Consider the following 22,603-nt stretch of genomic DNA (forward strand, 5'->3'; position numbering starts at 1 on the left):
GGAACAATTTAGGCCATTTCTACAGGAATTTTTTAGCTCCCAGTTAGAGGTAGCACACTGAGACAGCAGCTGAAAATAATAAATTCAATGAAGCTGTTTTCTCCCTTTCTGTGTAACTCCCCTCCTCACAGCTGTTTGCAGCAGCACGTTGGAGACTGTCAGGTCCCACTGGCATTGCTGCCCCAGGTTGGCAGAGCGGGGAGGTGCTATGAAGGCAGGTGCTGCTCTGTGGAGCAGGGCTGGGGGAGAAGGTTTCAGCTGGGATTTTTGTCCTCACTGATCAGTGACAAGGGGAGAAGAGGACCAGCAAGAGGTCCCAACAGAGCTTTTTTCCTCACTCACCTTTGTCTCCAGAGAAACCAGGGAAGAAAAAGGTCAGGAGTTGGTCCAACTACAGAGCTTGGCGGTGGCTCAGGCTAAATCATGCTGGCTTTAACAAAGATCTGCCTCTGCAGCAATCCGTGGTGACTATATTCCCTCTTCTCTACCTTTCCAGGAGGAGAAGCTGGGGTGAGGAGAGAATGGACATAGAAAGCAGGCCTGGAATCTAGTTTCATTTTATTTTAGCAAACCGCATGTTCTTCACTTATCAACATCTCTACATTAGCAATTGTATAGCTCTCCAACTTCTCTTTAAAAAAGGGTAAACAAGAGGTGACAAACTCAGGCTTTTCATCTCTTAAAAACATTTCAAAGTTGGATTCAAGAAGACTTTGATATATTTTGGTTTTAAGGTAACAGATGTGGTGTGGAAACACTAATTCAAATCACCCGCCTAACCAAGAGCTGCCCCTTTTGGAGCCCCTCTGGCACCAGACCCTCAGGAGACACCAAGGATCCAACTCAGCAGCCACCTCTGGGCCTGTGGCTGAGGAGAGCAGCACCTCGGGGCTCAGTGCAAGTGCTGTCTGTACACAGCTCCCTCACGGGAGCACCAAGGACCTCGGCATGCAGGGATCTAGGAAGGACTCCTCTGCCAGGGCACCTTCTCAGTAAAGAATCACATTACCCCAATCATCTTGTTCCTGCTGTCTAAAGATATAAAGATCTTCTCTGAAGAATTGTTTTAAAAGCCAACCCTCCCCCCTGAAACCCACGTGGAACACCATAAATGTACAGATTAGAGATGTCCTAGAAAAGTCCTAAAATTATTGCAGAAAGTAAAGATGACTCGTTCCAGGGGAGGGGCAGGCACGAGGCACAGCATCAAGATCTAATGAATGCTCGGGTTGGTTTGATTTAGTTTTCAGCTTTTCCCCATCATTCAAGAAAAAAAAATTTAAAAAAATTAAAGAAGTGTTTAAGCATCAGAACTAAAATACAAATGCACGTTGACTTATAAAACAAGATTGTGGATTTGACCATGGGATTCCCTGACACTGGAAACATTTTACTTTTTTGCCCGGAGAGATTTCCTCATGGTGGATTTGCCCTTGGCAGAGGGTTTCACTTCCTTCCTTCCACTGGCTGCTGGTTTCTTGGAAGAGCTGCCACTGGAGGCTTTCTTGATGGCTGGGGCTGCTGGTTTGGCTTTCTTAGCAGGGGTTTTGACCTTGGGAGGGGGCTTTGCTTTGCCCCGGCGGGCGGTGGGGGTTTTCCTTGGCTTGGGTTTGGACTCTCTTCGCTTCATCGGAGGGGCCCTGCTCCGGGATTTGGGGGGTGGTCTCTTCTGCATCCTGCCAGGAAGAGACAGCACAGGAACTCAGTGGAGGCACAAACGGTACCCAGAGCAGAGCTGCTGTCAGCAATTTGCATAAATGAAGCACATCTTGGCATCCCTGTCCTTTGCCAGCACATTCCATGAGCTAAATCCCAAAGAGCAAGAGCTCTTCTGGTAGCTCTACACTGAGCACTTCCCATCTCCACAGAGCTGCCAGCTTCCAACCCCTTTGTTAGGCAAATAAACATATAAATAATGACAGTGAATCAGACAGCTGTCAGAACAATTAAGAGCCCTAAGCACTATCTCTTCTCTCTAAATGGGATTTTATTACTTAACAAACAACACTCATATTAAGTCCAAATTCTGAGTGAGGCTGGTCTCATATCTGGCTACAAAGCTGCAAATAATTACTGTAGGGAAGAATTCTTTTAAGGAAAAAAATAAATACAAAAAGTTCCATGTGAAACATCACACTTTCTAAAGCAGGAGACTAAAGGCAACACAAAGAATAAACACAGGCTCTCTCTCATCTGCAGGAGAAAAGGGAAGGGTTCAAATTATGGAATGGGGGAAGTCAGTATCTCTGGAATAAGGAATAATTAGAAACTTCAGCCAACACCTCTGGATAGGTGACCACACCAAGAACACACCTGAGCACTCCACAGCTGTGACAGACATTTATTTCATCCAAAGGACCCCACTCATCTCTCATGCTGCCATACCTCTTCTTTGGTGGTGGCTCTTCCTCCTCAGACTCTTCCTCTTCAGATTCTTCTTCCTCCTCAGATTCTTCCTCTTCTTCCTCATCAGATTCCTCGGAATCCTCATCCTGCTGCTTCTCTGGATAGAGCACATCTGGGCTACAAGAGGGGTCTGGTCAGAGCATGATTTGCTTCTAAGGCACAGCTCCAGGGTAGGCAAGCCCTGGGTAACCCTGGCTCTCCTCTGGCACTGCAGCTTCCCCCTAAGGTTACAGCTTTAGCCCAATCCAGAAATACCCCCAGGAATTCTGTGATTGCTGCCGTCCCAAACCAAAGTTATTTAGTCTCTGCAATGGCAGAAACATGACAGCCTGGGAATGTACCAGCTCTAAGCTGTCCTCCATTTCTCCTATCCCTCATTGCTCCTTCCTGCAAACCCAGGGAGAGGAACAGCAAAGGGGCAGCTAAGCATGCTGAAGCTGTGGGGGCTCACGTGTGCAATAAAGGGAGCTGGGGAGCAGGTACTTCAATGACTGTGCTGCCATTTGGCTCTTCCTGGGACACCAAGGCCTCATCCTAGGGCTCCACATGGCCCAGTACAGTATCAGCTCACAGCAGGAGAAGAAAGGCTGGTTTAGACTCAGTAGCTAATCTAGGTCATCCTCCCTCCTCCCACCTCTCCACCCTTAAGGAAGGAACATCTGGGTCCTGCTCCTTAGGAGCATCCTGGCATGGAGAACCCACCCCACTCCCTGCTCAGACAAATTGGTTTTAACACAGAACACTTAAATAGCCCAACTTGCAAGAAAAGCAGCACAACAGACTACCTGAGAACACTGAGTCCAGTATTTCTACTGCCCTCAAAAGCTTCCCTTGCTAATGAAGTCAGCTTTCTGTTCACCCATGTAATGCCATTATCCAGAGCATGGGTGACAATGTGGCAGTTCACCAGTGATTAAACCCTCCACAACCTCCCTGTAAATAGGAGGTTGGCTCATGAACTTCAGCTCTGATACCTGAGCCGTGCAAAACTCCTGAACATTATTTTACAGACAAGATCTTTACCTGGGATAATAAGGGAAGCAAAGCTGAAAGGTTCCACTGAAGCCCTTCCCAGAAATTTGCTCCATCCAGCCATTCTTCTCACATTTCTGCAGGGTTCTCTTCAGTAGGTGCACTGTGAAAAAGAAATCAGAGAAAGGTTGTGTTACTATCTTTATACTCTTGTCTGATCTTACTGCTCTCTACTGTGTCCTCTGAAATCAGAGGTGGAGTCAGGATGGGAAATCCTCTCAGTCAATTTGAGCAAGATACAAGATATTGTTCCTGAGCACCTGGTAAGAGTGGCTTTAAACTCTCCAAAGGAAGGAGTCGAGAACAGTGCACGTTTCTGATGTCATGATCATGGGATGCTCCTTCATAAGTCATTCGAGAGCACCATGTAACTACCACTGTCCAAATTTAACCAAATTAGAATGTCCTCTAAAGTGTGTTTTAAAACAAGCCTTTTACCCTGGTTTTGATCTCCTCATGTTCTAAATGTTGTATGTGCTGCATCTTTCCCCATACTGTGGTTTGCTTTTTGTTTTGCTTTTTAAAGGGTAAAATATTTGTTCTAGAAATACAACAAATGAACTTCTTAGTCCAGTCTTTTATTCCAGACTTTTATTCCAGCCATTCCATTGTGTACTGTGTAAGAACTGAAACTCAAACTGTGCAAGTACAGGGGATCTTTGTCTCTGGCAAAGGGCTTGGGTTGTTTAGTCAGTTCAGAACCATTTTCAGCATGAATTAGAGGGGCCATTTACATATTGAGCTCCCAGGAAAAAACAAGGTTCACTCTCAAGTACGTTCCAAAGTTTTTATAACCACAAGGCTGGTTTTACTCTGGGTATCAAAGGTCATTAACAGCATGCAAGGGATTTGGCTCCAGTCAAGTCCAGTTCTGAGGTGAGGCATAAACTGGGGAGGAGAGCAGAGCTCTGCTCTGCAGTGTGTACCCCCCTGCTTTTTCCATCTCACCAGATCTTTCTCCAGTTCTCTCAGAATAAAGCAGAGATCATCAAAATTCCTTTTATGTAACGGAAGGAGAAAGAAAACAACAGATTGCAAGCTGAGATTTCCTTATTGGCCTTGCAGGAGCGACAAGCATTGGAGGCTGGCTCAACACAGGCCCTAAGGACCAGGGACATTTCTAAAAGCCATGCAAGAGCTTAGGAAGCCTGGAACCTATTTTCCCTGCCCCGAGATTAACAAGTCGCACTCAACATCAATTTCTAATTGGCAGAAGGCCTCAGAGCAGCTTCTTCAGTCCTGGAACCTGTGCTGTGTGTCAGTAACTCTGCACCAAACAGCTGTGCTGATGCTGTGCTCCAGCTCCAGGTAAAGACTGTGGGATCAGAAATCTCTCTGCTCCTGAGGAATGGCACCAGCTCAGTGACACCACAGGAACAAACTGATCTATGTTCAGGTTTGAGCAGAGACCACTGTGTCCCCAGCTTGTCTCTATGGACCTCCAGCACCAACCAATTGCATGGGGGCTCAGCCCAAATAACCCAAATAAGCCACCAGAACATCTGCTTGAAAGCTTCTGCTCAGGCAAAAGTCAAACCAGATATTAGTGTCACTCCTGGGAACAAAGACATGCCAAATCTCCCATCCAAAAAAAAAATACAATTGGCTTTTCTCCTTATTTGCTTGACCTTTTAAAAATCAGATGCAAAGTAGGGCCTCAAACAGATCAGTAAGAGGGGTGCTCATGAATTTTTAAAAAAAGTTAAACTACACAACTTCTCTAAATAAAAAGCAATTAGGAACTGCATTGATGCCAAGCTGCTGTCCCTTTCAAAGGAGAGAGATATGAAATCAACTTGGTAATTTAAGAACAATAAAGTACTTAAATACTATTCCCCCTTCCTGGCTATAGACAAGAGAATCATGCATTCTGTCTCAGGAACTGGCTTGAAAGCGACTGATGGGAACTAAAACCACAAAGCATCTCTGCAGCACAAAGGGCTGAGCAGCTGCAGCTCCCTGCAAGCTCAACACAGCAATTTAAAGGTGCTGCACAGGCACATCTGCAGCTGCAGGACTCTCTCAGCATGCAGAATAGAAGCAGTACAGGGATCAGTACTTTACCCTGCAAGTTGGAGTTGGTCCCTGGGTAATTTTCCAGGATATACTTCTTCAGGGCTGTGGTGGAGCAGGTCTTCGGTTCATTCATGGCCGCAATAGCAGACAGGATGGCATCTTCCATCAGAGTCCCACCCAGCAGGGGCTTCTCCCCTGATTTCTTCAGCTATTTTCCAAGGAGGAAGAGAAAAGCATCAAGACAAAATTCTCCCAAACCAGGTCAGGACAAGCTCCTCTGCACCAGGTGGGTCGGCGCTCCTGCATTAGCACAGATACGTTTAATATTAAAACACTGCACAGGGAACGCTGCTCTCCCAGCTGTAGGTGGGAGGACAGGCCTAGTCAGTCAGCTGGCCTGGGGGGCTTTATCAGCAACACCTCACCCCAGCCCCCAAAGACACTGCAAGGATGTGGCAGTCTAAGGGCCTATTGCTCAGGGGAGGAAAGAAAGCGAAATAAATCACATCTTCCTCCATCCCACGGACCAAATGTACCCAAGAGACTTCCGTGGCACACACATGAGTAAAAGATGTTGCAGGCATCTGGGGTACCTGCTGCACTTCCAGTGAGGGATGGAAAGGAAAGCTTACCCCACCAGCTCCCTATTGTGCTGGTGAGTCAGAGCTGAGCAGTGCATGCAGCATGCTCAGCAAGGGAACAAGGGTCTGCTCCTGAAACGGAGACCAAGAGGAGAACAAGAGTCCTACTGCTTCATAGCTGGACAAGCACTGAGCATGCCAGACTGCTGAAGAAAGGGCTACCCAGGGAAACCAGGGGACAGGACGGAGTAACTGACATCCAAGGCTTGTGGTCAACAAGGATGAACCCAGTCTCTGACCTGGAATGTCCCAGATGCTCCCTTCCCTGTGATCTGCTCTAACTGGCCCTTCTCTACAGCTCTCTGCAGGGCGTTCTTCAGCAGCTGGGGTCTGAAACACAGGAGGAGAAAGCTTTACTGACACACACTGACAGCTCCAAAAACAAACAGAGAAACAGCGCTTTGCAGCATGTGAGCAGAGCAGCACTTAGAGTGTCTGCCTACATGCAGACACTTTAAATGGAGACCTGTCAGCGAGGCTCGTTGCCCGGGCAGAAGGCGGCACCACGCTGGGAGCTGAGCGGTGGCGTGGGCTCGGTGTCACAGCAGCTCCAGGCATGCAGCCCTGGCAAGGGTCCACTCACCTTGAGCAGCACATTTGGATGTGGTGGGCACTCAGCTCACAGGCAAACGAGGGCTGACAAAACCCTGTTAGAGGTGACACACAGGGTTTTCCTAGTTTTGCTTCCCATGCCTCAACTCGTTCCATACAGGTCAGCTTAAAGATTGCTGTATGTATGCGCTGGTTAAAGCATCCAGATCCAAGGAGCATGAGACCCCAAGGAGAGCTCTTCACATCCAGGCAGTAAAGGTATGTGGGTATGGTTAAGGTGGGCAGAGCAGCGCTGCTGGTGGTGTCAGAACAAAGATGGGATGTGGAAGGATGCAGGAAAAGGCACAGCTTTTCCTCAAGCTTTCCCACAGGCCCTGCAACTTGGAGCAGCACCTGGCTTAAATACCAGATTGAATCGTTGTGAAGTGAGATAGAACCAGAGGAAGGCCCAGTTTCCCCAGTCCTCTGCTTGCTAAAGCAACTCCAGCACTTACCTTATATCTACTTTGAGTTTGGGGTAATACTGAGACACGTATTTCTTGATCAGGCTGTAAGAAGCTTCCTTGGGCTCACAAAGGCGGGTGAAGGCCAGCGGCAGGACGTCCTCCAGCTTCACCTGCTGCTCTGCGCTCGGAGCCGAAGTGCTTTTCTGAAACACACAGACTTGCATGCATCAGCAGGGCCTAAAACTCTGGGTTTCTGAACCAGCAATGCACATGTGGGCTGCTGAGCTGTAAACTCAGGAGCTGTAAGGCAGCTCTTTAACAACTTAAAACAGTGTGCAGCTTAAGAGATGTACAGAAAATCTGGCTGAATTTTCATAGGAGTTTTAGGAAGACTTTACGAATAAAAAGTGCTGAGTACCTAACATCTGTATTTTTAATTATTTCCTTCCTCTTGCTATAGATGTTTTCCTCTGCTACACTTCAGTGAGACAGAAGAAAAATCATAGAATCACAGAATTATTCAGTCTGGAAAAGCCTCCCAAGATTATCAAGTCCAAACATTAACCCAGCACTGACATATTCACCACCAGAACATCTCCCCAGGTGCAACATCTGCAGGTTTTTTGAAGACTTCCAGGGATGGTGACTCCCTGGATCCCCTGTGCCAATGCTTTACAACCCTTTTTGTGAAGATGATGATACATGCTGACACAAAACTTAAAACTCATCAAAGACAGAACCTGTTTACACAAATCAAGTCTTCCCCTTCCCCAAAACGAACAGCTAAACAGGAGTCTTTATATTTTTTTTTAATAACACAATAAAATCTTGATTGAAGCCAACGTTCCCTTCTGAGTTTTTCTCCACCCCTTTTGTTACTATGAGAGGGGATGATCAGAGAAAAATGGTCTGTTCTTTATACAGAAAATGTGCTGAAGTTCAGTGATTTGATGCTGAACAGCAGCTCTGCAAACAGTGCAATGGGTGAGGGAGCTGCTCCCCTGACAGTCAAGTTAATCCAAAACATTTGCTTTGCTGCAACGCAGAGAAAGCAACTGGGAACAAAGACACCCCATATGCTGCAGAGAGAGGTGATGTGTCAGCAGGTATCAGCTGCCTTGCTCACACTTCTTGTGGAGCCAGTGAGCTCTGTTTAAGTTCCACTGCAATTAGTTTCCTCCCGGGCCCTATACCAAGTTCAGTTTTAGGGCTTTTGGTCTCACCAGGAGGCAAGAGAAGACCACCAAGGTGTTAAATGTCTAATGTCACCTGTCTAATCCCAAGGGATCGGCAATTCCAGTTAAACGTTTTGTAACTGCAGCGTTAGGAATGTGTTTCACACACTCAACACAGCATGGAGCAGAGATCAGAAGTGCTGGAACCACAACTAACTGTGAAGCTCAACAAACCATCTCCTTCCCCAACAACACCAAGCATCAGAAGCTTTCTTCCAGAAGCCTTAGGATATTTTCTTCTTCCTCCCACTGTCCTCACAGCTGATGGGAGACCATTCCCCTCAGTCCTAAAGGCTGGAGTCTTCCCTTTATCTACACAACACATAACACACACACAGCAGTAGCATAAAACTCTCTTCCAATACCTGAGAGGCACTTCTCTCTGCCTAGTAAAGACAGAAGAAGAGTTTCATGGTTATTCAGTTTTCCATCTCTGAACCAAAGCCTAGGGGGTTAATGTAAACATTTTAAAACTGAGATTTTGATCATATGACTTGGGTTTAATTCCTCACAGTAGCTTTCTGATATCAGTGGGATGAGTGTTTTAATTACTGTACTTGGGGAGAAAAAGTACAGGAAGGAGGAGAACACTGGGTTGAGAATGCTGGGTAAGGTACATGTGTTTCAGTGTAGTACATTTCAGAGTGTTGTTTAAAATGAACCATCTTACCTTTCTGTCTCTGGCTTTTGGAACAGTTTTTCCTGCATTAGACACCACCACAAAGCTCCCAGAAGCTCCCTTTCCTTTCACCTGGTTCAAGAGAAAGTAAATTTCAGTACTTAACAGAGTAACTCAGGATACTAACAACCTGAGAGCAACTCATAATGATGCAGATTTTGAATGCACTGTCACCCTGCCGTGGGTTTTTACAGCAGAGGCCTGACTTGAACCCACTGAAACTTCAGTTAGATGAGAAACTGCAGCCAGACATTGGGACATACTCTCTTGTGCTGACCAGGAGATCCTGACAGATAACACAGGCAAAAATTACAGTGTTAAAACCAACACTGCTGCAGAAGTGACACTGCTGGACTCACGTGCTGCTGCAATGCTGTGTGACACAACACCCAGAAATGGCAGGAATTGCACAAAAACCAACGGTGCCAAGCATGCGACTGACACAACTGTGCTGAAATCCTGCCAGTGTCCAACAAAGCAGTGACAGAGGCTGAGGAATGTCCACGATGGAGAATATGCTCATTCCACAGATTTCTAATGGAGTTAAGGAATTTCTATGCAGTTCCCAGAATCATTGAATAGTTTTGGCTGGAGGGGATCTTAAAGATCACCCAGTTCTACCCCTGCCATGGGAAGGGACACCTTCCACTATCCTAGGTTGCTCCAAGCCCACCCAACCTGGCCTTGAACACTGCCAGGGATGGGGCAGCCACAGCTGCTCTGGGCAGCCTGTGCCAGGGCCTCCCCACCCTCCCAGGGAAGGATCATTTTCCAATACCTCATCTAACTCTGTTCTCTGGCACTCTGAAGCCATTCCCCCTTGTCCTGGCACTCCAGGCCCTTGGAAATAGTCCCTCTTCAGCAATGCCATCTCCAGTGCTGCTCCACAAAGCAGCTCTTACCTGCCTAATGATTCCCCTCTCCAGCTCCCTTTTCAGTGCTTGCTTCAGGAGGTATCCCCTCCTCTCCAGCTCCAGGGAAGGGTATTTGTGGATGATGTATTTCCTTATTGCAACGACCGAGGCACCGCTCTTCTGAAAGCAGGCCTGAAACAGACACAAAACATTAGACACCACCTACACTGGAACTATCCTGAGTGGGGTGGAAGAACAGAGATTGGACTGATGCACACAGGCCACCACAGGATGCCAGGGCTGGCCTTTTCCCCACTGTGAATTGAGTATAAAACATGACTAACAAAATACTTAACTTTCCTCTTCTGAGTAGCTGAAGAGCAACACAAACAACACAAAAGCAGTGCAGCAAGCACATATCTACTACTCCCCTGCTCTGAAGCCCTCACACAGAATGGCTTAAAATACAAAATAGTCACCTTTTGGCAACACTGCACAACTGATTTACTAACACTTTATTAATGCCAGACTGAGTAATCATTAAGTCGGGACAACCTGCCAATTATTTTTTTTAAGAAGATGGAGGATTGACATCAGTAAACTAGCAAAACCTAAGGTGAAGGTTTTGAAGACAGATGGAAAGGCCATCTTGCAATTAAGGCTGGTGGAGTCCAGGCCTCTCTGAAGGGAGCGACCAAGCCTCAGAGGGGGGCAGCAGCACAGCTACAACAGCAGAGATCTCATCTCAGGAGGGATAGAGTAAACCAAGACCAAGTAAACCAAGACTTTGGAATGCAGGTTTACAATATCTCCGTCTGTACTGAGTTAGAGTAAGTTAATGCTAAAAGAAAGCACATGTATCAAATAGATAGATGAATCCAGGTAAATGAACTTAAATGTGGCTAGGAGGCACAGCAAACAAAATTATGACAGCAATCAAGGAGGTCATGCCATCCTAGCTGTTCCTCATAATGTAATTAGGGAGGGAAACAAATTCTAAACAAAGAAATCAGCTACAGGGCCCCTCATCATCCTCATGGACTCACATGTCAGCTCCATGGGCTTCCAGAACAAGCACACCCATCTTACACATGCAGCTTCCTGCTAACACACAGCACTGTCACCTGCACCTCAGCAAGCTGAAATTGTGTGTTTCAGAACACAAATTGAATAAAAACCACATTTGTGTCCTGCTCACCTTGATGGCCTCAGTTAAAATCGCATCCATTTTGGGCCGGGAGGTGGCTGCCATCTGAGTCTGCTTCTGTGCCCGAGCCAGCTGGCTGGCAGAGAGCGTGGCCCACGCAGGGATGGTCTTCTTCACCTTCTTCTCTTTCTCCTTGGTCTGATCCTTCTCGCTTAGGGAAAATGCAGAGCAATAGTAAGACAAGAGGCACTAAAACAAGCCAACAAGCAGGACAAGAATAACAAAAAAAAAAAAAAAGCCCAGAACATCTGATGTTATTTAAATCAATGTAACTTAAGGACTACTTTGATGTTTCTATTAGTAAAAGAGAGACCTTGTATTGGTATTCAGCTTCACATGTTTGAGAACAGCAGCTCCACGTGATCAGGAGCTTCTTCCTTGGAAGTATCTTAAGGAGAGGCACCTTATGGCACTCATTTTCCTTTTCTCTCTGTAAAGCCTGACTTCCTTCAGAATCCTACCCAAATCCCTGAATTCAGCACCAATTAAGCCTTACTCCTTTTTGGTTTCTTCTGAGGACTTTGTTTCCTCCTTCCCTTCATTCTCAGGTTCCTTTGGCTGTTCTGCTTCACTGGATGCAGCAGGCAGGGTTTCAGTCTCTTGCTCCTCTCCAACAGAGGCAGATTCCTCAGAGGTGACTTCTGCATCTAAAAGATGTGAAAAAACATCAAGTTACTGCCCAAAACCAGCTTTTATTCTTTAGGAAGGTAGAGGGAACAAAAGCCAAACTTAAGAAAGAACACACCCCACTAATTATTTCCCACCAATTTATTTTCACTAACTTAAATGTGTTATTTAAAAGCAATTTAAAAAGTGAAGAAAAGTACTGAAAAGAGATTCAACAAAGGTGCAATAACCCTCAAATGCCAGAATAATTGCAAACAACATCATGCAATATTTTCACAATTAACCAGTTCTAACAGTGTTCTCCTCTTAACTCCACAAGTTGCTGTGGATTCTAAGAAGTAGCTTTGCTTATGACCCAGTTGTTCTCAAACACAAAAGCACCTGAAGGATAATTACAATTCCATCACATTTTCCCAGACTTGGCAAAGCTTTGGGTGGCACGTGCATTGGCAGGAGCACTTGCATATCAGAAGGATCAAATCCAGTCAGAAATCAACTTACCAAGGAATTAAAAAAAAAAAAATCCATAAAAGTACATTTAGCTGAGAACAGGCCTTAGAGACTGGGCTGCCTACTAGATAAAATGCATATAAACTGAAATTCCACACTTTTTGGATAAATAACTGCCCACCAACATTGCTCTGTGCAGCTTAAGCATTTCTGATACATTCCTGTGCAGTTTTCCCATGGAGGCCTTTAAAATACACAGTGAATTAAGAGTCAGTTTTGTAGGTAGTTTTTTAAATTTGTGACACCAAAGAGGATAAAGTCAGTGAAACCAACTGACTGTAGTAGTGAAATGGCACATTCTGGGACACTGAGGCCAAGCTGCTATGTCATGTTAATATCAGGCTAGATTGCATGACATATTGTGGTAAAACATTTTTACTCAGAAAAATTGAGAAAAGAAAAGAATACTCTGTTTTCCCGTTCATTAACTTCACCTTTTGATCTCAAACCATCTTTCTGACGCTACTGAAATTTCCTAACTTCTTTACCCTAAAGGATATGCAAACTTAAAAGGGATGGTATTTAGCCATATTTTCATGTCTGGAGTGACAGAGGGTATAAAAGACAAAACAAGTGGGTTCAGACTGTTCAAACAGTGTCTGCAAAAAACAAATCCTGGAAAAGCCTGTGACAGGGAGCCAAACATTAATAATATTTGCATCCTGGCTGTAGGGTTTTCCAGGAGTTTCAGAGCCAGCCTATGTTTGGATATATATGAACCCCCTCTAGAACCATGACTGTACCTGCTTTGACCTCTTCCCCTTCAGCAGGTTTGCTTTTGGGAGGAGTTTCCCGGGACGAAGCATTCACCGAGCGGCGGATTGGCATTGTGTCGTCTTCCACTTTCTACAAAAAGCATGTGAAAATCAGCACAGGTGCTGGAAAGAATCGGAAAGTTTTGAAATGGGATTAAAGTAAATCAAAGCAGCATAGGTAGAGATATTGTGGTTTGGATTTTTTAGGATGTTAAAAGACAGTAGCCCTCAAACCAGCTTCTTCAAAGCATACTAGAAGAGGATAGTTCCACATTTTATGGTTATAAAAGAAATAATTTCAATTCCAAATTAAATGAGATGAGCATTTGAGGATTTTGGCAGATACATCATCTCAGGGAAAGCAGGGAAGGGGAAGCAGAGTTTGTTAGACTCCCAGTCGAGTTTTCTAGAAGAGGGGAGAAAGAGTACTGAGTAACCTTGAGCAGGACTGGAAGTCAAGGACTGATCCAAGGGCAAGCTTGGAGAAAGGGCCAGCCCCTACCTCACTTAACTTGTCCGTGTGGATCAGCTGAGCTCCCGTTAAGAGTGGAAGCGCCTTATGATGCACGGGTTCAGCTTCAGACAGATCAGTCGACATTTAAATTAATTTCTAGACCCAAGTGCAGGTAACTGTGGAGCCCCAGGTTTTAACCCCAAGGACTTTTTCCTAATGGTTTTCACAGTGCAGTGAGGAGTCAACCTAAAGTACAGAAAAGATGTGGTGTGAAAATTAACAAAACAAAAACATCTACGTCCAGGTAACTATCAAATTAAAGATTAAAAAGAAAAGGATAAATGACTTACAGCTCATGACTAACACAACTGACAAACAACACTTGCATTCAACAAAGGTGCTAAAACGTGTGCAAACTGATGAACTGTAGGTGGAACAGAAATGGGAAAGGTGCAAGCCAGACCTGCTCCATTAGAAGATGGCTGAAAGATAAAAATGCTCTTTAAGTTAAGGGCAAGCATTGATGAGAAGCAGTCATTGCACTGTGCCCTGCATGAGGGAAGTGGTCAGAGACTTTGGGTAAAAGCAGGGGCTGGCACTTGGAGCTAAGGCATTACACCATTACAGGTGTCAGGCAGAAGATACAAGCACTGGGAACCCAAGCCATGCCCCCTCAAACTAAACCCCATGCAATTTAAAGAAATTAAGGAATCTTTTGACAAAAAATGACAATCAGAAGAACAGTCTCCATGCCTTCTACCAGAAAACATAAGCTTGCAAAAGCTCTGCTCCAAACACATGCACTGTCATGGATAACAAATGGGTTAAGCTTAGTTTAACCCTCATCAAGTCTCACCCCCTACCACTATTATGCTTTTACAGCCTTTCTTACCTGCTGCCTGTCTGCCTGCACTGGCCTCTCCTAAGGAGAGGGGCTCCACTAATTCCATCACAAAACCGGGATTCATTGGCTCATTCACTTCCTCTCAGCATTCCCTTTAAAAAGCTTCTGAGCATCCTCAAAGGCAAAGCCTCACCTCTAGCAGACCACGGCTGGACCTGTCCCAATTGCATCCAAAGATCAAGCTCAGCCTGGCCTCCTCCCCTCCTGACAGAGAGGCAGCCAAACGCCCCCGTTTTCACCTCCTCTGGGTGTCTCCTTTTGCTCAGAAGGCAAGCACTCGCCACAAACCTTCTCTTTCAATAGGTATTTCTCCAGCCTGGGTGTTTTCCTCTTGAACAGTTCCAGCCCTGCTTTCAAGCTGACTTTCACCACAGTTTCAGCACTGCTCTCCCCATTGCACATCTCTGTACCACACCAACATTTTCTTTCCCAAAAATACAGTCCTGTCATTACTCAGCAGTGGGGATCCCTAATCAGTCAGAGGCACTTCTGGCAGGAACTGAAGAGCCACTCTGAAAACCTATGGGGAACGGTCCTGCCTCAGCACCAGGGAAAGCAAAGCCCAACAGCACTGGATGTTTTCTTCTCAGGCCGAACAGAAAGATCAAAACACACCACATGCCAACAAAACAAAAAATGACATTAATGAAGCTTTCCTGTGAAATGTCAAGATGTGGAAATATACTAAATTGCCAACTAGAATGTACAAAACTAAGCACAGCACTTAACAAAAAAATTTGGCCCGTTTTAAGGAACCTTTCTTCCTCAAGTGTGGAAAGTGAAAGAAAAAAAAGAGAAAATTTTCACCAGTCTTCAGCTCAATATCCAGTGTTTCCTCTAGCAGGAAGAGTCTAAAGTCCTTTAAGAAAATGCCAGAATTTTGAAGTGAGTCCTAAAATAACCAATTGCAGATTCCCCCTGAGGGAAATCAGTAGGGGGCTACAAAAGATGCATTCCCTGGGATTACAAACACACAAAAGCCACACTGTGGCTGACATGGTCCTGGGGTTTAAGTATTTTTAAGCTGTGTAACCTGCATGACACTTGCATGAAAACAGTACTCCCAACTTTGAGTTTAAATTCCCCAAGTTCTGAAAACCCTTTTGTTTAGATGAGTGTATAAAGCATTGGAGTATTTTTGCTCTCAAGAGTACAACTTAGCACAATTCCTCACGTCTGTGCCTACAGTACATGCAAACAAGCCAGGATCCAGCAGAAATTCAGGCTTGTTGATTCCCTCTGCATTCCCAGGCATGGATCATCTCTGCCCAAAAGGCCCAGGGAATCAAAGGGGCAGGAGGACAATCTCCTCCCAACTGCAAGGCACTGATCTCCAGGGGCAAGGTCAGAAGCCCCACCTCGTGAGAGCATCCTCGCAGGGACTGTGCCTGCTCAGCCCATTTCTTTCCACAGGGGCATCAAAAGTGGTTTTCTGCACTGAGCGTGAAGTATCAACCACATACAGGCCTGAATTCTGTTCATCAAAAAGATACAGCGAAAAAAGAGAAAGTTTTGCAACGACAAACAAACCAGATCCGTGTAAAGGAGAGATCAAGTCACCCAAACCAGCTGTTACCTGGACACAATATTTCAAAAGACAACTTTAAGCAGGAGCCACAGCTACAATCACAACCATCACCCAGTAAAAAAAATGAAAGTAACAACTGTGTTTTGCATTTACACAAACATCAAACAAACACTGTGCCTTAAAAGGCGGTAGAAACCACCAGCTGAGGATGCAGTTTTCAAAGTGGTTGTTGGGTGATTTTAATGAACATTTCAATCTGATCAACTGTCAGAAAAATATAATCACATCAGCAGTGAAAACACCACCGGGATACTAACCTTAACCAAAGTACAGGAAGTCACTCCTCACAGAGTTACACCTCTTTTTCTACAGGAAAACTACAGATTTCTACAGGTTCACAGGCTCCCAGACTATCATGAACTGGTTATTCCAAAGGAGATAATCCAGCAAGGAGCCGATAAGCGACAAGGCCCCCCAACTCCTGGATTTCTAGATGAGCAGGAATGTGTCCACTCTCCCAGCTCAGGGTATAGCTGCTAATGCAAGATCCAAAGATACAGAGTTTTTCAGGAACTACTCTGAACCACCCATAGCATTTTCCTCCTGAACTACAATATCATTAGGAACAAATAAAAGGAGGCTTCAGGTGAGACACATATTTGATAATATTTCCAAAGTGTGGAGTCCCTCCACTAATGTAAGAGATACAAGAATTTAAAAAAAAAAAAAAAAAAAAAAAAATTTGGCTGAATTCTTGAATTTCTGCTGGCTGTAAGATTTTTCAACTTAGCCTTCAATCTCCTTTGAGATAAAATGCTTCAGGACAAACTAGGTTTTGAATGTGGCAATCCAAGTGTCAGGCTGGCAGAAACTCCAACTGACAGGGACTCAGGGTAGGGTGAGCAGGCTGAAAACAACCATGCAATGGAAAAATGAGGAAGTGTGTCCAATCCCGGGCCAGTGGGGTGTCTCCTTACTGTCACACGACACCTACGGGTGATTGATGTACTTAGATGTGACTGGGTAGAAAGCACACGACACCGGCCTAGAAATGAGGTCAAAAAGGGCTAAAAAAAGGTTTTATGCACTTGCAGGTTAGAAAGCAGGGCATCAAGGGGTACAAATCCAACAACCTGACAAGTGATGCAAACAAGAACAACTGTTTGTTATCAAAAAGCCTTAGAAAGCAAAGTAAAACTGGGTTTAAAAATCAGGCTATCAATTACTGAAAATTATTTACTACTCTATAATACACAAGAGTATTTAAATTACTTGCAAATTGCAGAAAAAAACACAGGAAATGTTAATACTTCTGCAAATCCAAATCAAACATGCCAAAATGCATCACCTTCTAAACTGCAAGCTGCACAACTCTGTTACGTCTTTGTCCGCCTGAAATCCTCCAAGCTGCTCCCTAAAACCCAGCCCAGGTAGCAGCAGATACTTTGTCAAACCCTCAGTATCTACATGGTCACAGTATATCATCCAGCCACATCTCAGATACAATTGTGTCTGTCAGGAGTTCTCAGCTGGGGCTTCCACTGCCTGCCCACTGAGGCATCCCAGCACTCTGCCTTTGGCTTTTCCAGCTCATGGAGCTGCCTGTGGGCTTGGCTAAGTCAGCCCAGGAGTACTTAGTCATTTAAACCAGCCTGAAGTCCTGCAGATTAATAAAATATGTTATTGAATAAAGAATATAAAGTTAGTTCCAACTTCTGATCCTTATTTGTCAACCCACTTGGAAACTCCCTCGCAAGTGCTGAGCACAGCTGGCATTCCCATCACTCCTGCTGCATCCAACAAGTTTTGTCTCGATCCTTAGGGCCACCATTCCCCAGGAGGTGTCCCAGCTCCCTGGAATTTCCCCTGATTGAGCCCCAAGGTCTGCATTTGCAGCTCTCCTGCAGTGGAGGCTCCCAGGGCTCTGCTCCAGGCTACCTGAGCCCTGCATGGAGCAGCTTGTTTCAATTAACCAGGAGCAGTGGTCCAGCACACACACCCAGCGCTCCCCGCTCGCCAGGCAGCAATTCCTCAGCCTTACAGTGTCCATTTCCATCCCCACCTTCCCTGCATGGGGTATGGGGGGAACAACAAACCCCATACTTCAGGGTTCAGGGGAGCACAGCAAAAATCCTTCATACTTCTAGCATTCAACCACAGGAATTCCTACACTCAGAGACCCAAAGGAGGGGTTTTTAAGCCTAAAGATATATTTTCATTTGAAAACATTTTCATTCACTGTTGAATTTGAGCCTCTGACTTGGAATGCCACCCAACTTATTTGTCCCTTGTCCAACCTAACCTGTCCTGATTTTTACAGAGCACAGCAAAAATTAAATCTTGCCCTTCTGCACGCACAGATGCTCCTTTCACAGAAGAAAAAAAAAAAAAAAAAAGGTACATTACTAAAATGAGTCTGATGCTCCCACCCAGGGCTGAGCTCAGCACTTGTCTCTGTTAGGGTCCAACACCAGCAATCCCAAACCAGCTCAATCCCCATGTAATTCCCATGAAATAACCACCCATGCCTCACCTCTGCTGTTCTCCACACAAAGAACATCAGCTCAACAGAAAACCATTACAGGTTTCTGATTCTCTCTCCAACAATCTCTGACCTGCACAGATGGCAGTAAGAACAGATCATTTCCATTGCCTGGATTATTTTCCATTCCTACACCCAGAGGCTTTTCCTCATGTCCCCAAACAGCCACAGTCAGCGAGCAACTTAAATTACACCACCATCATACCTAAAACTCACAGAAACTTCAGCCAAGGGATTAATATGAAGCAGATTTTCTGCCTGTACAGCTGTCTGAAAATAATCCATCACCACACTGATGCTCAGGATCATGATGGTGACAAGCTCTGAGGAACAGTTACAAGTTTTGAACAGTTTTTGGCTAAAATGGCCCTTTGATCCAAATTCTCCACACTCTATCTATGCCTCATGGCCACTGAGGGATGAAATCACCCCCATTAGCATGCACAGGGTTCAGCTTTAAGTTTAAAACAAGCTCAGGTCACAAAGTTAAAACAACTCCAACATGAAAATCCCCTGCTGAAAGTTTTCATAGCTTTGGATAAAATATCTTAATTCAGGATCCAACTTAATGAATTTTGACAAACTGCTGACACTTGAATGAAAATTTAGGCTGCAAGTGTTACATACCAGGGTTTGAACCTTTTATAGGCCATGTCCACCTTGCCTAGATAGATTAAATTTAAAACCACAGTATAAACCCTCCTCCCAACTACTACTTATTCAGCTATCATTATTCTACAGCCAAAACTATACATGATAAAAGCCATTATTTCATTGCAGTCTGTAAGAAATCTACCCACACTTCCCATTATAGTCCATCAATGTAACACTTTTATTCCCTCTCACAGAAGTTTAAATCCTCAGAGGACCCCAGGTCACTTGTAACAAAACGCTGCCAAAAGATTTACATGTCACTTTCTGCTGAAAGGGAAAAAAACACAGGAAAAGATATTTTGAAGACAAAAAAAGACAATTCAAGGAGTTTCTGCCTGACCAACATGCATGATGAATTGAGAAGATCATTAATTAGTAAGCTCACACAGGTAAACAAGAGAAAGCTTAAAAAGTCACCTTTTTGCAAGGTATTTATACCAGGTTCTTCCCACCAACAGGAATTATGTGGGGGTTTTTTTTGGTGTTTTTTTTTTTTTTTTTTTTTTCTCTCCCTTTACTCATTCCTGATTTCCAAGGATCTCCCACTCTATCCAACAATTTTTTGAAGTCTCAACTGAGGAAGGTCTGTGCTCTCCTACCCAGATCATCAAACACCTCCCCTCTTGAACTGAACTCACCTCCCTCTCCCCTCACTGCTCTCATGGAGAAGGGAGCTGTTTACAAACACAAGCACTTCCGAACCTCTCCCGCCTCAATGGGAGCTGCTTGCCAAAGACTGCTGGCCAACTCTTTCTTGAAGATGCTAAAAATACTATTTATGGTCAAAGCAAACAAAAGTCACGTGCTGGGAAAGCAGAGTGCAACACTTAACAGTCAGTTAAGCACGGCGACACACTTGCTAACCCAGAAATAATTCTGTAGGGCTCCTAAGAAGTGAGAAATATCCGAGTATCTGAGAAATACCACAGCTATAAACAAACTATCCAAGCGATCAGTCCCTGCTACACTGTATAAAGGAAGGAACACACCCACAATCTCACATAATCCAACTTTTCTTCTGCAGCACAGGCTGCGCAGTTCCCCAGTGTTTTGTAGACATTGGTTAGTGAGAAAACACTTAAAATACAGAAGGATTTGTTCTGAATAGTGTTCCCAGTCTGGAGCTGTCCTCAGGTGGAGCAGGTAAGGTGATGGGGCCCCCTGACCTGGCAAGAGCCACCCCAGAAGCTGCTGCTTCACTCCTTAAATCTTTGCGATGTTTTACCCAAAAACAGCCTAGAGCGGCAAGAAGGACAACGATACAGGAACGGAAGCCTGCCTGGAACAGCCCCGCTCCAGAGTGGACTTTAACAGCCTTCTCTTTAGAGAACCTGTGCACTATGGGGGAGGAGGGTGATTAACATTCCTTAAGCAGGCTGCGAGCACCTGGGCGCACGGAGGCGCTCGGAGGTGCCGGGAGCCTCACACGTAGGTCTGTATCCATCGCTATCAGCGCCGAGGGCGATTAGGGACCTCTTTTAGGAAGCGGAGACACACCGAGCCAGACTGAGGTTCCCCTCGAGCGGTGGCACTTGTCGGGCGCTGAGGAAGCGAGTCAGTGCAGGCAAAACCCCGAACAACCGCACAGCCGAGCAGCCAAAGGCGGGAAGGCCGCGGCGGGAGCCAAGGCGCTCCCTAAGTTTATAAATAGCGATTATTTATTGTGTCGCGGCCCTGCCAGCCCCTTCTGCCGCTGACCTTCCCCGGGGCTCGCCCTGCGTCGGCGGGACGGGAGAGGAGTGCTTGAGGCGTGTTTGAGCCCCGCAGCTCCTTTGTGAGGGCCCGCGGGCCCGCACCCCGCCAGGCCCCGCCGGGCCCGGCGACACCCGAGGCCCGGGGCCGCCTCCTCGGGCTTGTGCCGGGCCGAGCCCACCGCGACACCGAGCCGTGCCTGCGCAGCGTGTCGCGACTCCCCGTCACGACAGCCCCGCTCCCCCAGGCCTGTCAGGGCAGGGAGGGCGGAGGGGGGGGGGACGCGCTGTAGGCAGTTCCGGCGCCCCTTCGGCGGCGCCGCCAGGCCGCCCCCGCGCCTCGCGCGCAGCACCCGCGGCCTCCCGGGCGCGGCCCCGCGTCCCGCCCGGCGCGGCGCCGGGGGCGGGCGGGGCCGGGACTCACCGGGCCCGGCGGACACAAAGCGGCGGCGCCTCCAATGGCGGCGGCGGCGGCGGCGGGACCGGGGGGGGGGGCGGCCGAGGGGCGGGGCTGAGCGGGGGAGGCGGAGCCGCGGCGCGAGGCGGGAGGGCGTGGCCGGGTGGCGCCGCCGGCCAATGGGAGGCCGCGGGCATTTTTCGAATGCCGCCCCTTTCCCCCCCCTCCTCCCCGCGCCCTCCGGCCCCACCGCCTCCACGTCGCGCGAGAGCGCGCGCGTGCGCGGGGAGGGGCGGGGCTGCGCGCGCTTCCCGCCACTACGGCGCTGAGGCGATTCCCGCCGGGCGGGTCGCTGAGGGGCCAGAGGCGCCCCCGGGACCGCCTCAGCCCCGCCGGGCCCTCAGCTCAGCCCTGCTGGATCCTCACCGCAGACCCCCCCAGGCTACGACCACGCCGCCGCCGCCTCTTCAGCCCTGCCAAAACCCGAGTGTACGTGTTCCTGTGTCACCTGCTCCAGGTGACCCTGCCTTGGCTGGGCTTGAACTGGATCTTCTCCAGAGGTCCCTTCCAATCCCAACTATTCTGTGATTCTGTGTGTAGCCATGAATTCCCCTTGCACTCCAGCGTGTACCTCACCTCCAGCCTCTTGCTACGTGCTCTTTCTCACCCTCTGCGGTATCCCCAGTGCCGTCTTCCCTTTGCCTCACCCTCTTCACCCCAATCCCTCATTAGCTGTGTAATTATTGCCTGCTGCAATTACACCAGTCCCAGTGCTGAAGTCTGGCTGCAAGCTGGGAATTTTCTGTCACAACCCGCTCACAAGTTCTCCCATGTGGGAAGGATCCCTTTCCTGATGATGCTTTGCTCTGTTTCAGGCAGTTTTTACCTGTGCCTTTGCTGCTCGGGGTGAGGATTATCATGGCAAGGCAGAGCTGAGGTGTGACCCACACTTGTATCTTCACTGTCACAGTAATCTCAGCTGTGCAGATATACTGAGAGGTAAAACCCAAGCTTTTCTTGTATACCTCTTGCTACACATTTGCTCCAAGTTTACTTTATTTAGCTAGACCCATGGACGTTCTTTTTTTTCCCCTTCCTTCAAAACCGACTGCCTAAAATTGAGTTTAAGGTAGAATTCCTCAATTCCCTACCTATTCTTATTTTCTGCCATAAGCAAGCTTAGAATCACAGAATCATTAAAATTGGAAAAAATGTTAAGATCATTGAGTCCAGCCTTTCCAATGGCACTGCAAAAGCCACCACTAAACCATGTTCTCAAGTGCCACATCCACACATTTTGAACAGTTCCAGGGATGGTGACTCCTAGTACACCACAGCAATTTCATCTGCTGTCTCTTGTCTGAGCAGTTTTCTCATTTTTGTTTTCTGAAATAATCTTTACTCGTCTCCCGCCAACCTCTCTTCCCATCTGTGTTTTTACAATTTGAAGACCATATTGGCACTTACCCATTT

General features: G+C 46.6%; 1 protein-coding gene across 3 annotated transcripts; it reads right to left on the minus strand.

Moving 5' to 3' along the window:
• Nucleotides 1-541: 541 nt before the first annotated feature.
• HP1BP3 (heterochromatin protein 1 binding protein 3) lies at nucleotides 542-21,220 on the minus strand. 3 transcript variants are annotated; one of them, XM_053962943.1, is made up of 13 exons: nucleotides 21,158-21,220; nucleotides 13,463-13,660; nucleotides 12,949-13,051; nucleotides 11,565-11,715; nucleotides 11,060-11,219; nucleotides 9,910-10,053; nucleotides 8,999-9,079; nucleotides 7,142-7,296; nucleotides 6,335-6,425; nucleotides 5,503-5,662; nucleotides 3,430-3,541; nucleotides 2,386-2,523; nucleotides 542-1,676 (listed from the first exon to the last, which is right to left on the minus strand). In XM_053962943.1, the coding sequence occupies exons 2-13, from the start codon at nucleotides 13,556-13,558 to the stop codon at nucleotides 1,391-1,393; spliced, it is 1,677 nt and encodes a 558-aa protein (XP_053818918.1). In that variant the 5' UTR covers nucleotides 13,559-13,660; nucleotides 21,158-21,220; the 3' UTR covers nucleotides 542-1,390. The 3 variants fall into 3 exon arrangements, with proteins under 3 accessions (XP_053818918.1, XP_053818917.1, XP_053818919.1); XM_053962942.1 differs by lacking the exon at nucleotides 21,158-21,220 and adding an exon at nucleotides 13,765-13,932; XM_053962944.1 differs by lacking the exon at nucleotides 13,463-13,660 and having other exon boundaries at nucleotides 21,158-21,215.
• Between the last annotated feature and the right edge of the window lie 1,383 nt (nucleotides 21,221-22,603).

This window comes from Vidua chalybeata, chromosome 22 (assembly GCF_026979565.1).
Source record: "Vidua chalybeata isolate OUT-0048 chromosome 22, bVidCha1 merged haplotype, whole genome shotgun sequence".
In the NCBI taxonomy this organism is placed as follows: Eukaryota; Metazoa; Chordata; class Aves; order Passeriformes; family Viduidae; genus Vidua; species Vidua chalybeata.